The sequence below is a fragment of the Acanthopagrus latus genome, chromosome 9, assembly GCF_904848185.1.
Source record: "Acanthopagrus latus isolate v.2019 chromosome 9, fAcaLat1.1, whole genome shotgun sequence".
Taxonomy (NCBI): Eukaryota; Metazoa; Chordata; class Actinopteri; order Spariformes; family Sparidae; genus Acanthopagrus; species Acanthopagrus latus.
The window spans coordinates 12,934,110-12,950,009 of record NC_051047.1 but is presented as its reverse complement, the minus strand read 5'-3'; the positions used below and the strand labels follow the sequence as shown (position 1 = coordinate 12,950,009).

The following is a 15,900-nucleotide window of genomic DNA, read 5'->3' as shown; positions in this document are numbered from 1 at the left end:
GAGGCACTGCGCGGCTTGCTTTAAGCTGAGTAGCCATGATGTATAAAAATAAAAATAAAATGTTGTTTTTTTTTTAAATGCATGTAAGTCATATAATGTTGCATGCAAGGTTAATTAACAACCATGTGTTTTTTTTGTGAGGAAAATGACAAGCATTATATCTGATTATAAGATTGTGTACACTCTTTTTGTTTTAAGGTGCACTAGGTAGTTTTGGGGAAGACCTTTTAATCAGAAGAGAAAGATCTTCATTGACTGTTTTTTTTTTTTTTTTTTTAATGCCTGAATCAACAAAATAACCAAACTCTCTTCTGTTCATGACTAAATAAACCAAATAAACAAACTGACCTTAGTAGATGACTGTCAGCTCTCCCCTATGTGGACAAAACATTACTGACAGCAGGATATATTTAAGCTGCCTAAAGGTCGACACACGTAAATAAAAAATATGTTAATTTAAGTATGCATTAGGTTTTGAACATTATTGGCACTTTACTTTTCTGTCAGACAGCCCTTTCCATTGGCACTGCATTCCCTCAACCATAGAATGTTGTATTTCTACAAACAGTGCCTGCACCGCACTGTAGTACACAGCTGCCTGATGGCAATGTAAAGCACCAAAAATGTTCCAAATAAAGCATTAACGTAAATATGATATATTTATTTTTTTAGGTGGGCCTTCCTGTAGGTGGCTAAGATACATCCTTCTGTCTGTGCCGTTTGGCAGTACAACGCTCTGCTTCCCTGTTGCTGCTACATGTTGCTTCTCCACACAGGGGGAGAGGTGACGGTCATCTACTGTACAACACCATTCTTTCTGTTTATTCTATGTTTATATTTGTTGGATCCTGCCACATTTCTAGCTTCAAACAGTGTTCTGTGGACCCTATTTTCCACTGAGAGCAGCTTGTTTATCAGCTTCATCAATATTGTACACTCAAAATTTTGAGTGTGAATTTCTTTTTCAAAAACTGCATAGGGCCCCTTTAACAAGGGAGAGAGTGAATATTTGTCTGTCAAAAAAATACTACATGTGTGTATTTCAATGGCTAGTTTTGGTGTTTTTAGAGAGAATGCTTAATTTGGGCAACTTCAGTCAGGAGTGTAAATATAGACAGTGTAGGCAGTATTGTGGTTTCACTGGAGCCACATAGAAACGGCCCTTGTGCAAGATTCAGATTGCCATTCAGAAATATGCACATGTTAAAAAAGAACACACATCATTTAATTACAATCAGTGGCATTAGATACATATGCCCATTTGCTGTTAGTCCACATTGTATATAAATACAATATATGAATACCTATTACTATACCTAACTATGACTTAGCATGCACTAGGGCCCATTATAATAGTGTGCACTGGGACCTGTCATAACGATCTGTCATCACTACTTTCAACCTAAGAGATTCAAAGAAATATGCATTCAGTATACATATCTTCCTAGCAGTGTGAGGAAGGCTTTGAAACAGTGTTCAGACCTTCTTATTGAGAAATTACATTTATAGAAAATAGTTATCAAACTCAATAAAGTATTAAAAGAAAAAAGTCTTCGAGACTTACGAGGGGATTAACGAGGGGACCTTGTGTCAGTGGGACTTGGACTTGTGTCTTTAGTATTTCTAACATAATAAAAGGCTAAGGATAATAAACTTAGAATTCACAATATGCATCTTGAAAATGAAAACCTGAAACGTTATACTCCCAGAAAATAATCTAAAAAAAAAGCCCCACAATTTTCAATACATCACACGGAATCATTAAAAAAAACTGAAAATGTGCGCCAAAAATGAAAACACTATCTCATATACTGAGGGAGATAAGAGATATTTGAAGAGGTCTTTGAGGTCAGTAATGAATAGCACAGAAAGGGAAGTCCTTGTTGTAAAATGACAGGGTTATTACTGTGATTTTTCATTTTAGGAAGTGAGTTAACGGCTGATAAACCATCTCCCTGAACAAAGGATCTCACTCTTGTGTATATCTCCAGCCATGGTCATTATCTAACTCTTCCTCTTGGTATCATGTCTTTATAGGTCACAGGTACAGTTTATGACTATGCCTCTGTCTGTGTTACTTGCTGGTAGTGTTGATATTAAAGCTGGGGCTGGTAAGTTATGCTAGCATTTTTATTTTTTCTTCTATAAAACAAGTGCTGCCTAGCTTGACAGTGGTGAGCACTAACAATAGCATTACATTACATTCATCATGATAGCCTTTGGGTTTCCTTTGTGTGACACAAGATAATGCTAGTCGGCTACAGATAATGATGACAACAATGAGCCTGAGCCTGTTGTTCGGCAGCTAGCTAAGCCAGTAGCACAATGCACACAACCCTTGAGCCAAAGAACGGAGATGCTGTAGCAGCAACAGACGTGTTCAACAGCTAACAGTAAGCGGCCAGGTAGTGTCCTAATGCCAAAATACGTTTTTGTGAGGGCTATTTTGCTTTTGTTTATATGATTGTGGCATTTACCCCTGTTTATTAATTTACGTGTGAAACTTAAAAAGGTATGGGATCCTGTTAAATTTACCAAAGGCAAACAAACAGCTCCCAGGTCGGTGAGCTACATGGGTGTTGTGTGCGATCATGTGTTTCAATGGCCCTGGAGGGCAGCCTGAGGGGAGGGGGAGGGATTGCTATTTTCTGCATTTAGATACTTTCAAAACTTAGTTTGCTATTAGTTTCGTATATCATACCAATGTCAGCTTTAAGCAAAAATGTCAAGGAACCAGGCAGTTTAATTCCATTCCCAATGAAATATAGTTTAATTATAGCAATCTTAACATGCATATTACAGTCACTACATCAAGCTGCTACACAGATAATACAGGTGGGACAAACCCTTTGTTGGTTAGGGTTAGGGGTTTGTTTTCATTTGGTTGACAATGAAAGAAATTACTTACATTACATTTTGGAATTCAAGCTACTTTAGCTCTTACATTCTGAGCGAGAGAAAAAAAACACACACACACACACACACACACACGGTTCACAGAGGACATGCAAATGTCAGCCAGTCTCTGATGTGCAGATGTTGTAGGACCATATGCTACAAAGAGAGTCCTGTCAGAGTTGTTTTCTGGAGGAATCCATATTTGATGAGCGCATATGAATGGATAAATTTCCTCAGCTCTTCAGCCTGCCAAAACAACAGTGTTCGGGACCTTTGTTGACGGTAAATTGTTCTACAAAGTTCAGGGAGGAAGTGAGACATCTCATTTCCAGAAAATGACAAATTAGAAATGTTCTACATTCATGCATCCGGCCCTGTATGCAAATGGGACCAATCTGCATTTTACTGTATGCTCCTCAATCAGTACTGTCATCACATAAGGTTATTCCCCATAATTCTTGAGTTTTGATTGAAAAACTGTATACAAAAGTTCCATGATCTTATGTATCTAACACATTTCTGAAGTTGTGCCATTACTCTGAAAGGTCCTTTAAAGGGTACTTAAGATTATATTACAATTTCGTTGGAATGCTGTACTGTGGCAGAGCTGCATTCCTACTTTGATGTGGTGGTGTGCATATGATCCGGTGTTCACGATGACCTTTAGAATGTACCCTTGTTAAACACATTTGCAGTGTTTGCAACAAGTGTTTCAAGAAGTGACTACTGCGACACAAGATGAGTAATAAGCAACTGAATACCAGTTAGCAGTTTGTCTGCTCTAAAGTATGTCTAAAAGTCACCACTTGAGAAACTTCACCTGTCTCCCTGTGACAATCTCTGTGAAATGTCCTTAAGTGCAATACAGGTCACGGCCCACATTACTTTTCAATTGCCCATTCTTGTTAAGTTGGATTTAAAGATGTGACAAGTAAGCCTTTGGCCACTTGTTGAATTCATACTTAAAACAAATGGGGGGCAGCATATCACCAGGGTAACTGCTAACTCCTGCCATCTGTTGCTACCATTAGCTAGTTAGCTCAGTTGTAGTTTGAGGACCGATAAAGTGTCTAGTGGTTCCACTTGAACAGAGTGGAATGTTTAGAAAAAAAATTTTTTCTCTAAACATTTATTTTAATGTTATTTTAAGAATGTACTCAGTAAGAATGTACTCCAGTATCTGATTGTTTCAGTCAGGAGTCAAAGCTTGTGACAGTGAGGAGTTTGAGAAATAAAAATTGAGCATTTAAGTAAAAGATTTGTTTCATACCTCAGTGTTATCATCACAAATATGGCCTGATAAACAGACAGTAATGTACTACAGCTTATTCAACCACCTGGACTGACTACCACGCACAAATGTGGTTCCTGAATTCCCTGTTCAATTCAGACGCTTCACTCGTTACGAGAATTTCACTGTTTTCTAGATGGTTTCAAAGGTTTTATTGTCATTTGCAGTGGTCGATGCGATGAGATGCTTAGTTCACTATATCTCCACTAGACCTAATCCCCTCAGTCAACCTGTTAAAAACATAGTAGAGACAAATAAAATAAAAAATACAAAATGTCCCATTTATATCCACTACCCACCACTTGTACATTCATACATACTGAGGCAGACGATTGCTAAAAACAGTATGAAAGTATGTGCAAAACGAGGTGGTGGGAATATTGTCCAGTTGTATGCATTCTAGAAAAACACCTATCAAGGGTTTAGAAGTCCTTGATCTCATCCCAACCCGATCACAAGCTGTTGAGCTTAGAGTCCGATGAAGCCAGAAGGCCAGCATCATCTGGAAACAATAGCGATGCTGTGCAGCTTTGTAGCAAGTTCCCACTGAAGGAATATTGCCACTCATTATTTCTTTCGTTTATTTAAACACCCAAATAACGCTACTTGATTTTTTTGCAAACATTTGAGCTACCTCTCCTCACAGACAGCCGTCTTAATGTCATGACTGTGATAACTGAGCCTGTGTTGATAAAAACAGAGACCGGGCCTCAGAGCGATTCACTTGTTTTTCTTTGAGTTGCATCATCCTCTTGCCGTTTTATATGAAACCATGCTTGCCTGCTCTAGTCTCAGTCGAGTCGGCCGCCTCTAAAAGCCTCCACACTGCCCTCTGCGCTTCTACTACATGCTGTACGGTAGCAGCGCTTCCTGCCATAGAGCTGGGGCTGACCTCCTAACAAAGAACAGGTTCAATCTGCCTCCCCTCCCCCAACCCGGGAAGCTGATGAGGGTCACATGACCTTTCTAGACAGCACTGAGGAGCAATGGTAATATGTATGGGTGGGGGAAGGGTGCCGCCGAGTCACACGACTCTTGTTGTGTCGTTATTAGACTGGGGAAGCGCGTGGAAAGCTCAGTCTGTAGCAGGGGGAATATCCAGTTGGGTATCTATTCCTCATTGTGCGCCGGTGTCCATTGACATATTGGATTTAGCTCTCTAAGCCCTGCTGCTTTATTTACACTGTAAAGAGAATAGGAGCATGGGAGCTGTCAGAACCAGTCTGGAGGAAAAGGCTTCACTATTTTGTGTGTGTGTGTGTGCACATTAGAGAGAAAAAGGAAGCCTTGTGTACTGTACAACACCTCCCCCACTATCTTCCTCCCCTCCCCCTCTCCAGCCAGCCACACTGGCTAGGGATGCAGAAGTCTTTCTGTGGTACACTGTTATGTCATAGCCTACAGACCTACTTCCCAGTTAGAGCAGACAAGAATCAAAGAGGAGGGGGGGGGACCTGTTTTCGGATGTAAACGCTTTGTTTCCACATCAGCAGAGAAAAGTAGACGATGCACCTGGAGTGGAAAGTGGAGCTCAGATGAACTATACAGTATGTGAGCTGCTACAAACATCCTGTTTGTGTCACACTTGATCAGAGTGTGAGTGCCGGTGCATTTTCTCGAGAGCATCTGAGTGTTTGGATTAAAAAAAACAAAAAAAGTCACACTTCAGGAAGCAACATTCCTCCCCCTGCCACGATCAAATTCCTTTGACAGAACAGGGGGAGGGAGAGAAGGCGGGAAAAGCAGACAGATGTCAGAGATTCAGGGGGGTCGAGGACAGAGGTCAAGGGTTGGTGACCTGGGCATCCAACAGACTCGCCTTCCCTTTCCTCCCCCACCAGCATAATGGCGGTCATTGAGTTTACGATGCTTTTTTCTTACAGTGACATTTAAATCTTTTCGTGGCAGAGCTTTGAAATTCCCCCTCAAGCTGCAGATTGGTCAGTTTAACACTGCTTACTTTCATTTTGAGTTATTAGATGATGTAAATCCAACTGCTTTGAATGAAAAGGCCCATGGACCAACATTTCCTTGGAAGAGTAAAAAAAAATAGTGTCACTGTATGTTTATTTTCAAGCCAATCACCAGAGTAAATGTTGGCAATGTATGTTTCTGCAAACCACAACTATGTTAAAAACGTTTTTGATCGATATGTTGAAATTTTATATTTCTTTGTGTTCAGTTTTATGGTGTGCCAATGCTGTGCTTATGCTTTTGATAGGATTGGGCATAATTCAGTTAAATTTAAGCTACAGATGAAAGACATCACAGCCGATAGATTAAATTACATTCAAAAGAACAATAAAAGATGGGGAAAAATGTTTAGGGTGACCTTTTTCTGTCCCCACAAACATGGCCAGAACATGTCCTGACTTCTTGCGTTATATGTCGTGTGTTGTAGGGATGCTGATGTGACATTTGCAAGTTTAGCATGTCTGTGATTTGAGGAAGTGTAAAAGGGCAATATGTTAGTCTGAAGAATGGGACGTTTATTTTAGGATATTTGCTTCCTTGCAGAGGGTCAGATGAGAAACATTGATACAACTCTCATATTTGCACAGGGTGTGGCTAGCTGGAACCAGTTACCTGTTAGCTTAGCATTAAGAGTGGAAACAAGGGGGAAAAGAATTACCAAAGCAAAGATTTTAAAAACATTTTTTATCACATTTGTTTAATTTGTACAAAACTCTGGTTGCCACCCCCTCCAAGCCAAGAAATATAGGCCTACTAATAGCTAGCTGATACTCATCAATGCAGTTAATACATATAAGTGTCATTTCGATCATTTGGACTAAATTGATAACTTCCTCAGCTGTATATCGTTTGCATCTTTTACATGGGACACATCCACACCGTGTGCTAAAAATGGTTGATGCTGATGTTGAAGCTGTTCACGGCACAAGAATGTTTCTGATGGGTTTCCATGGAGACGATAATACAGGATGTAATTAAGATTGCATTCTAAATTTTCCTGCTCGGTGTCACAATGTATTAATTCAGTAATTTAATTAGATGGCATGATGGTGGAGTTATGCTTCAGATCCCTTGTACACAAATATTTGCATCATCACATCTCCCTGTTTTACTGATAATGAAACCGTTCACTTTTGTCATGCGTCACACCGATGTGTCTTTGTATTCATGGTGAGGCCAAATGGACCATCTAAGCGTCAACACAAAGATGTCCACACCAACAAACCAGTGGACTTATTTCTGATTTGATCACCTAAATTCAAAATAAATCAATGGAAACTGAGCTGGTGAGCTTTGCTGAGAAATATAGGACTTATTTGAGTGTACAACTTTGAAAACAGTCCTACTGTATGGAGCCTCTCGCAGGAGCTGTGATCTCCCAGTGACATTGTATTGTTCGCTCAGAGGCTGGGGGATGGGCATGTCTGCCGTGCAGTGGATCACTGGTTTCAGCCTCCTGCTTTGTCATAGCAACATAATGCTGCGTAATGGGCCTCCGCTCAGCTAGACACCCAATACAACACTGTGGCATGTCACTCTACATAATCACTCTCCTGACCTCTAGGTTCAGGAGATGACATTTGAACAACACTGTCGTGGTTCTCCCTGTTCCCTCTGGAAATAAATGATGATGCCATGAAGCAGCGTGGAGGGATTTACATGTGGCTGAGAATCATGGGGTTGTATAACAGGCAGGAAAGAACAAACTGTGTTATCACACATCCTGATAAAAGTCATTCACATGGAGATGTCAGGCACCTCGTGATCTGATATGTAAAATGATTCAAAGAGCTTTACCACCGGCAAACATTTACCTACCAATTAAGGTTATAAAACATAGATAAATCTGGCCTCGCTCGGTAAGACTTGTGTGTGTGTATCTCTGTGTGTAAAAAAAACCCATCCGAATGTGTCAGTGTGTGTGCGTGCACATGTGCGTGACAGACGCAGAGAAAGAGAGATTACATTGAGTCTCAAAATGTGTTCTATTTTCCATCATATCTGATAATTGTTTGCCTCAGACGAGAGAACAAAATCCTCCCGATAAATTCCCCATTGTTGGGTATTAATGCTGGATCATCTCCTGGAAAATAATGTGAGAAAAAGGAAAGAGGGAGGAAGAGAAGGGGAGAGGTTTCAAAGCGCTTGGGCCTCGGCTGAAAATTTGCCTGTGGACACATTGCCATCTAGTGGTGCGATGTGGTACACGAGCACTGAGATCATCCTCATTTGGATAACATGTTTTTCCTGTCCTCAAAATGTGAAAAGATGCTGTTTCATAACCCCATCCTCCCCATCTCCTCTCAGGTCCATTATATCCAATCTGAAAATAAACACCAGCACGCTCTGTGAAAAGGTGCTGCTGACGACCGCCGAGGGACACTCAGCTGTCAGTCAACCATTACTGTCTAAACTGAAAATGTAACTCTGAGTGGGTGGCATATATATGTGAATAACAGCTTGTACTGGACTATTGCACAACGCCGCATTGTTTTTCGGGATGTGGTGAAAGAAGAGAAATATTTCATGCAGGACATCTATTTAGAAGTCCTCCACGCCGAGTAGGTTTTTTTTTTTCCCAACCCTCATATACAAGACAAATATTTTCAGAGGGAATGTTTTACATGAGGAGTGAATAGACTTTTTAAAATCCTGAATAGACAAAAGAGGGACTGTAGAGCTGAAGGGGTTTTATCAGTGAGACAGAAAAACATTTCCCGCATGCTGTTTTTTTTTTTTTTTTTTTTATTAGTTTGGGGACATAACCATTCACTCATGGGGTCATGTGAAAGGATGGCAGTGTGCAGGCTTCCCGGGGCATGAAGGCAAAGCTCAAAATAAAAGGGCAACATCGATGTGTAGATACTTGGTAGATACTTTAAAACTAACCTATCGGTGGCTCACACATCGACGCTCAGTGTTAAGAAAAAAATTCTAATGGAATGGAAAAATTAAATGGGCACTATGTAGTTTCAGATAAGAATTTTGAAGAAACAATATTAATGATATTTAAGACGAAAATAAGATCCCCAGAAGACTGTTTGAAGGTGGCGGGGTCCGCCACATATAAAGTAAAACAGTATGAAATGTCGTCGTCCTTTAAAATCAGTTTGTTCTTTCAAGTTTATTCAGCCACGAACACGAGGAGAGTTTGTTTATTGAATTTGTTTAAGCGTAAAAACTAACTCAATGAAGATTTTTTTCCTCCCCGAAGCTGCATACTGTGTCTTTCACATGCTTGCAATATAAATCAGCCTGCTCCACTTATCTCGGGTGAAATCGCAGCAATATGACAGAAGGCGGGGTGAACTTTTTTAATCTACTGCCTTCATTTGAAGGCCTGCAAGCAAGGCAGTGTCTTGCCATGACATGTTACTTGACTTGGTAAGAGGAACGAAAGAGGAAGAGGAATAGCGATTTCTCAATTTGGCGGGTGATGAAAGGTGTTCAATCAAACGCGGCCGCCGCAGTGAGGATTGAGGCAAGGCTTCAGTGTTCGCTGCCTCTACCTGGTGGATGACACTGTGGAGGATATCCGCTACAGTGATGTCACTCTTGTAACTTGGTCTCAGAGACAGACCTCGTGTTCTTTATACAGGCTGCCGGTTTGCCTGAAGCCATTTCGTTAGTATCAATCTGGAGAATTAATTCGTATGAGATCACAGCCTGGGCAGATGAAGCGGCGATAACGTCATGACTTTTGGGATAATAGACTCAGAGTTTTGGCTGCAGAACGAATGTGAAATCTTTGAACTCTCTGTCTCGTCTATTGGCAGGCATCAACCTGTTCTGCAGCAGGTGTTGAACCTCTGAAAACAATAAAATCTTACATAATGCAACACTGTTTGAAATATCTCTGTGCCCCCTTTGTTCTGTGAGCCCTTTCTTAACAGGATGTGTGTCCATGATCGCAAAGAAAAGGAGCAAGTTCAATTCAGAACCGATTCTGACGTGCATCTACATGATTATTGCGCCCTCTGTTCATCCTTCAGTGATCCATGCTGGAAAACACCGCCTCGGCCTGAGCTAATCTTCTCTTTTGTTTGCTATTTGTTCGCAACAAAAGCCGCTCTCCTCTGATTCGGGGCTGGGGCTGGGGGGGGGGGGGAGGTGGGGGGGTGGGGGGGCGCCTCGCATCAAAGTTGTGAACTCCGAGTCCACCTGCACCTTTAGAGATCAAAGATACTCAAAGTGTTTGATCGCCACACACCTTCTTTTCTCAGGAGCATGCAGGCTGAAAACCGATACTGGTGTGTATTGTCTTTTGAGATGCCTTTTGTCAGATAATATGAGAGGGACCAAGTTTTTCTCGGGGCTGCAGAGGGCCCCCTGTCACACCGCCGTAGGGCTGAGTGCTGTTGAACAACACTTCCTACACAGAAGTGATGATCAGTTCCTAGTTAGGATTGAATCTGGGGATGTTGGTTGGCTGTTTCGCACTGATGTTTACTAGTGGGTCTCAGGTGGGAACCTCTTAGATGCCCCTTTCATAGGTAAAACATGATAAATTGCATTCTCAGGTGCCCTTCCAGTGGACAAAACATGGTGAAGCACCCTCTCCTCACTATAAATACAACACAACTTTCTGTGCACTAGTGGCCTCCCGTATACATGCGGTGGTCCTCAAACATCCTGAGTCCGCCACCGCCGATGTTACTTTGTGATACGGGGCAAATTAATCTTGAAAACTGGGGTAAATGTGGAGCGATCACGCAGCCATAACGACTGGGTGCACTGATGCAGGAAAAAACAAGAACTGCATGTTTCTGTAGGTACATGTTTTATTGGATCGTGAGCTGGTTTATGCACACATAGGTTTATTTGCATCGGTTGTTAACGATGACTCATTGAAAACAAAGGTGTGAATAAAAGCAGGGACGTGAGCTCGAGATGAAATCCGGTCAGACAAGCACGTATGCCCTGTCTAGATATCTTAATAGCCGGAGTTCACGATTGGCAGAGGCTTTTCCCAGTCAATGAAAGCATGGCGTCGGAGGGATACGTGTCCCACAGGCTGCAGGAGACATCAGGACCGCACACAGACAGTGTGTTTCCTTCACTGCACACCATAAAACCCCCCTCCGCCACACATGGCTGTAATAAGCCAACAAATTAAGCCATTATGCCGTTTTTTTAAGGTACACAGACATCCGCGTTTAAATGTTTTAAGAGTGGCAAGGGATCTCTCACCCCGAGTTACATTGTACGTCTGAGACCACCAGGGAAACGATCGCACATCCATCTTATCATTAGAGAGCTGTGAGATGATTTGTACGATACGCACACTCAAACTGTAGCAGGCCGCTGCTCTCATTACAGCGCTCCGCTCACACTCATCGAACAGGATGCCAGGTATTCATGAATGACATGGGAATTAAAGAGTATGATTTCATGATCCCCGCCGTAAAGAGGCTGTATTTGGTTCCGGATGTGCTAATATGGGCATATTACCATTCCAGCAGAGGGGCATGGGTCGAACTATTTGGCACAATCTATAATTGGCCCCCGGCAAGATGGCGACTCAGGCCAAATCTAATGATGGTGTGTGTGAGTGTGCTTCCACTCCCACTCTGCACACAGTTTAAGAGCAACACCTATAAAAGTTCATTATGCTGCTGCTGTAATGGGGTTCAGGGAAGTACTCCATGAGCTGACAAAAGCACTGAGTGTCTTGTAAACGCCTCGAGGGAACTTTCGAATTAAATACTCACTCTTTAATGCCAATAAATAGCGAGGATTTCAAGCTTTTCCTACATGTCATATTTTCTCCACACCTGAGGCTATGAAATGATGCCAGAAGTTGGGAGTCCATCTTGAGGAATTTAGGCAGGATGGTTTTAATAGTTTTCCAAGTCGAATTGTTTTTCCAAGCTACTGTTAAACTGGGGAGGCGAGAGCTGAAGGCGAAAGGGCTTCCCTGGGATGCTGGCAAGCTTCACCAAGGCCATATGTGTGGGGTTTGATATGGAGGAGATGGCTTCTCCACATTTCTGATGAGTTGTGTCATCAGTAGATGGCAGTAGGTCTAACCCTCCTGCTCATACAGTAGACAGGTGTGTGCTCACTATAGGCCTACCTGATGTTTCGGTGTATTTTTGGAGAAATTAATGTAAGGATGTAAGCAAATGAAATACATGAATAAACCAGAAATGTAGTCAGTAGAGAGGATACATGTTCTATCTAATTAAACTCAGCCTAGTCCAATATGAAACTTGATAGCCCTGTATCACTTTAAACTTCTTCACCATAATCAATGCTTACTAGATCTAGGATCTGCATCAAATTGTACTCAGTCATAGATACCAGCCACTGAAACATGCCAAATTTTTTCATTAAGTTCGGTGCATAATTCCCTGAGCAATGAAACACAAAGATAAAGAAATAAAAGAAAAATTCCTGGATCTGTCCCTTTATCTGGATCTGCACCAAAAGTGAATAGGGTCTATTCTGGATGCAGACCCATCATTCGTCTAACTTTCATGGAAATCTGTTCAGTGGTTTTTATGTAATCCTGCTCACAAACCAACCAACCAACATTAAATAAGCACAAAAGTGCCATTTCCCATATTATAACAATAATGAAAAAAAAAGTATTGTATGTCTGTTATTTACAGTAAACTTAAACCTGTGAACATGTCATACATATTAAATTGGCACTTCGCCAATGTCACACATCAACTCACCCTGTGAAAACGCATGAGTTTTCCGTAGCTCTGGAAGGAGCTTTCTAAAATTTGAAAAAATAACCCAATTATGTCACCTGGGTTATCTCAGACCAGACTATAGACTCTAATTCATATCAGAATGCCTGCAACAGTTATGGAGTGGGCGCTTGTGGGTGATGGTTTGCTATGCATTATGGGGAATGCAGCTAGCACCACAGACTGGGAGCTTAGATCACCAGGGAAAGGGTTGGCACTTACACCGCTAGCACCGCAGCTGTGGACCAGGACAATACTAGTTAGGATGCCAATGATGACATTCTGTTGATGATTTTAGTGGTGTTTTAAATGTATTCAACCTAAACCTAAAACCTTACATGGTGCACCTTTAATGAGTTTGTTGTGAGTCCACCCAACTTTTGGTTATGTGTTTAGGTGACAGATAAATGGTCATTACCACAAAACAGCGCGCTCATTAATAAAACATTAATCTAACAGGGCAACTTGTGCACTCCATAGCCAGGTTCTGGATTTATCTGCTGTAGATTAATATGTAATTCAAACATAAGCGCTTATCTTATCCGTTTCTATTCATTCCTCAGCTCGTTCTGTTATAATTTACGATTATAGGACATGATTTGCATCATCACACCCACCCACATTTTCCTCCCTCCTGCTTTGTGGACAACCTGCCCCTTGCTGTCTGCGCGGTGTGCTCGGTGGGACTCTGCAGCAGCAGCAGCAGCAGCAGCAGCAGCAGCAGCAGCAGCGGTGTACCTGCTTTAACGCTCCTCGTGCGCGTCAGTCACCGCCGGCTCGACCAATGGCGGCGCCCGTGAGCCCGTGACTCCTCCCCAGTGTATAATTGAAGTTTCTTTAGTTTCTCCGGCGGAGCCCGCACGCAGTATTGTCCGATCCGTGGAGGGATTAAATACACATCGGCGGGGAGCATGTTTTCCAGGAGCCTGAGCGCGTCCGTGACCCTGTGCTTGTGGATTACGGCGTTAACGAGCCCGGGAAGTGTGTGCGCGAGGAAGCAGGACGACTCTTTCTTCACTGCCAGCATTTACCGAGCGAGATGCGCCTCGAGATGCCTCAGCCTGCACATCACCCGCATCTCCGCTTTCTTCAAGCACTCGCAGGTACGAGCATGCGGCCGCAGGACTCCCCAACTTCTGCCAAGGCGTTAAAAAAAAAACAAAAAAGAAAACAAAAACACAACAGAGGGGGTGAAAAAAAGGCGCTGTTGTGTGGGTTTTATTGATGAATGAGGCGCGTGTGAGCAGCCGAGCCAACCCCTCATGAGTCTAACCTGTTTCTCCTGGGCTCGTTGTGAGGAGACAGTATGGTGCTGAAATACTTTCTCAGCGTGTCTTCTGTCAGGAACGAGTGAGAATCTTTTCTCGTCTGAGTGTCACCAGAATTTTTTTTTTTTTTTTAAAAAGGCACCAGTTGCAAATATGAGCATTTATAATGAAGGGTTGAGTCCACTGCAAAGTTACCACATGCATTGCCTACATATCACAAGTGTGTAGAGTTGGTTAAAAAAAGATCTAATTCACACAGATCAGATTCAAATTAAAAGGTGCATTTCGGTGGTGCCAGTGTCCATTCGTTTTGCTTTTAAAAATGAGATTTCTGACACTGTGAATGTGATGGACTTAACCCTGGTGTTGTTTTTCCTGCTGCCCACTTACTTCCAAGCCATCTGTCTCTCGACTGCCTTACATATTCACAGGGAGAATTTTTTTTTTTCTACCAGGGTCCCCGCAGAGCCCGCTGCTGTGATGCAGACCCTGTTTTATAAATTAGCTGTATTCCTTTGCCTGATTTGGTGTGTGTGTGTGCTATCAGAAGTTGTTTTTCACCCTCCACCGGACACACTGTTCTCTCCCAGGACTCCAGAGAAAAGGACCCCCAGTCACTGATCCTTCTCCCCTCTGCTCCCCTTTTCACCAGCTATCTATCAGGTGCTGGCCTGCCTTTCATACCGGGGCTTCATTTGCATTTGCAAGCCTTGTCCTTTTTTCTCAAGGTGCATTAATGAATCCCTAATTGTCAGGAAACACTGCGACGCAAGGTAAATTTGTAATTGGCTGAGAGTTCAGTCTCTTATTTCTTTGTCACCAATTCAGTTGACTTTGAAAGCGCTTATTGATCCTGTATGGCGGGTCGTGATGCATGTGGACAGTGAGACTTTGCGGTTTTATTAACGGACATTATACACCTGGGGTGAGGGATGAATGTGCTTAGCTGGAATTAAAAAGGCAGCGCTGCGCTTCCAAAGAACACAGATTGAAAACAGTGTTCCTTAATTCACAACTTGGCAAAGTGCAGTTGGGGGATTTGCTTTGAGAAGACTCCAAGGGTATGCTGCTGCAGAGTTTGGGAATCGAATTAGTCACCAGCTGACCGAGAAGTCAAATAAGTGATGGAAGTCCCACCTCTAATGAGCGGCTAATAGTCTACATAATTGACTGCAGAGCCTCGGAGTCTGAGGGGAAAATGAGAGGGAGGTGTTTTGTGGAGCGTTTTTCCTGGTGAGTGATAAGCAAAGGTTGCCCGAGCAAGCCTGTGGGGTCTAAGAATAGAAAGGCAATTGTTGATAATCTGCAAGGACTGTCTTATGCACAGGCCTTTCATGTGAAAATGGGGGGTCTGGTCAGCTGCAAAAACATATGGACCCAACCTCCACCCCTCCTCCCCCCCTTCCACCCTGCCCTCTACCCCCTGGCCCCGCCAATAAACGCCAGCGTCACACCTCATAGGCATGCAGAGGATGCACGCCGGGCTGCCGACGCTGCTCCGTCGAGGTCACCTTCCTGCTAAACGCCGGCGCCCAATTTGCGCTAAATGTGATAAGCTCTCGTGTGCTGTTGCCACAACACTGGAGCATGCTCAGTCAGCACAACCTACAGGTGGATCTGCTTCCTCTGGGAGATCTTGTTACAGGCGGACAGGCAGCTCGGAGCTCCACTCCTATGATTGAGACGACAGACCTCCTAATTCAACTCGGACATCCTTCAGGGGTCATTCAATACTCGATAGGGAAACCAAGACATACAACACTTTCCA

At 42.7% G+C, this 15,900-nt stretch overlaps 1 protein-coding gene across 2 annotated transcripts in view; it reads left to right on the top strand.

Moving 5' to 3' along the window:
* The first annotated feature begins 13,614 nt into the window (after positions 1 to 13,614).
* The window catches only part of LOC119026466 (anosmin-1), a 49,520-nt gene continuing 47,234 nt past the window's right edge, over positions 13,615 to 15,900 (top strand). Inside the window, exon 1 of one of the 2 annotated variants that reach the window (XM_037110895.1) lies at positions 13,615 to 13,967. In XM_037110895.1, coding sequence (XP_036966790.1) covers positions 13,776 to 13,967 — 192 coding nt within the window. In that variant the 5' untranslated portion in view covers positions 13,615 to 13,775. The remainder of the gene's footprint in view (positions 13,968 to 15,900) is intronic. The other variant, XM_037110896.1, reaches the window with a different exon arrangement.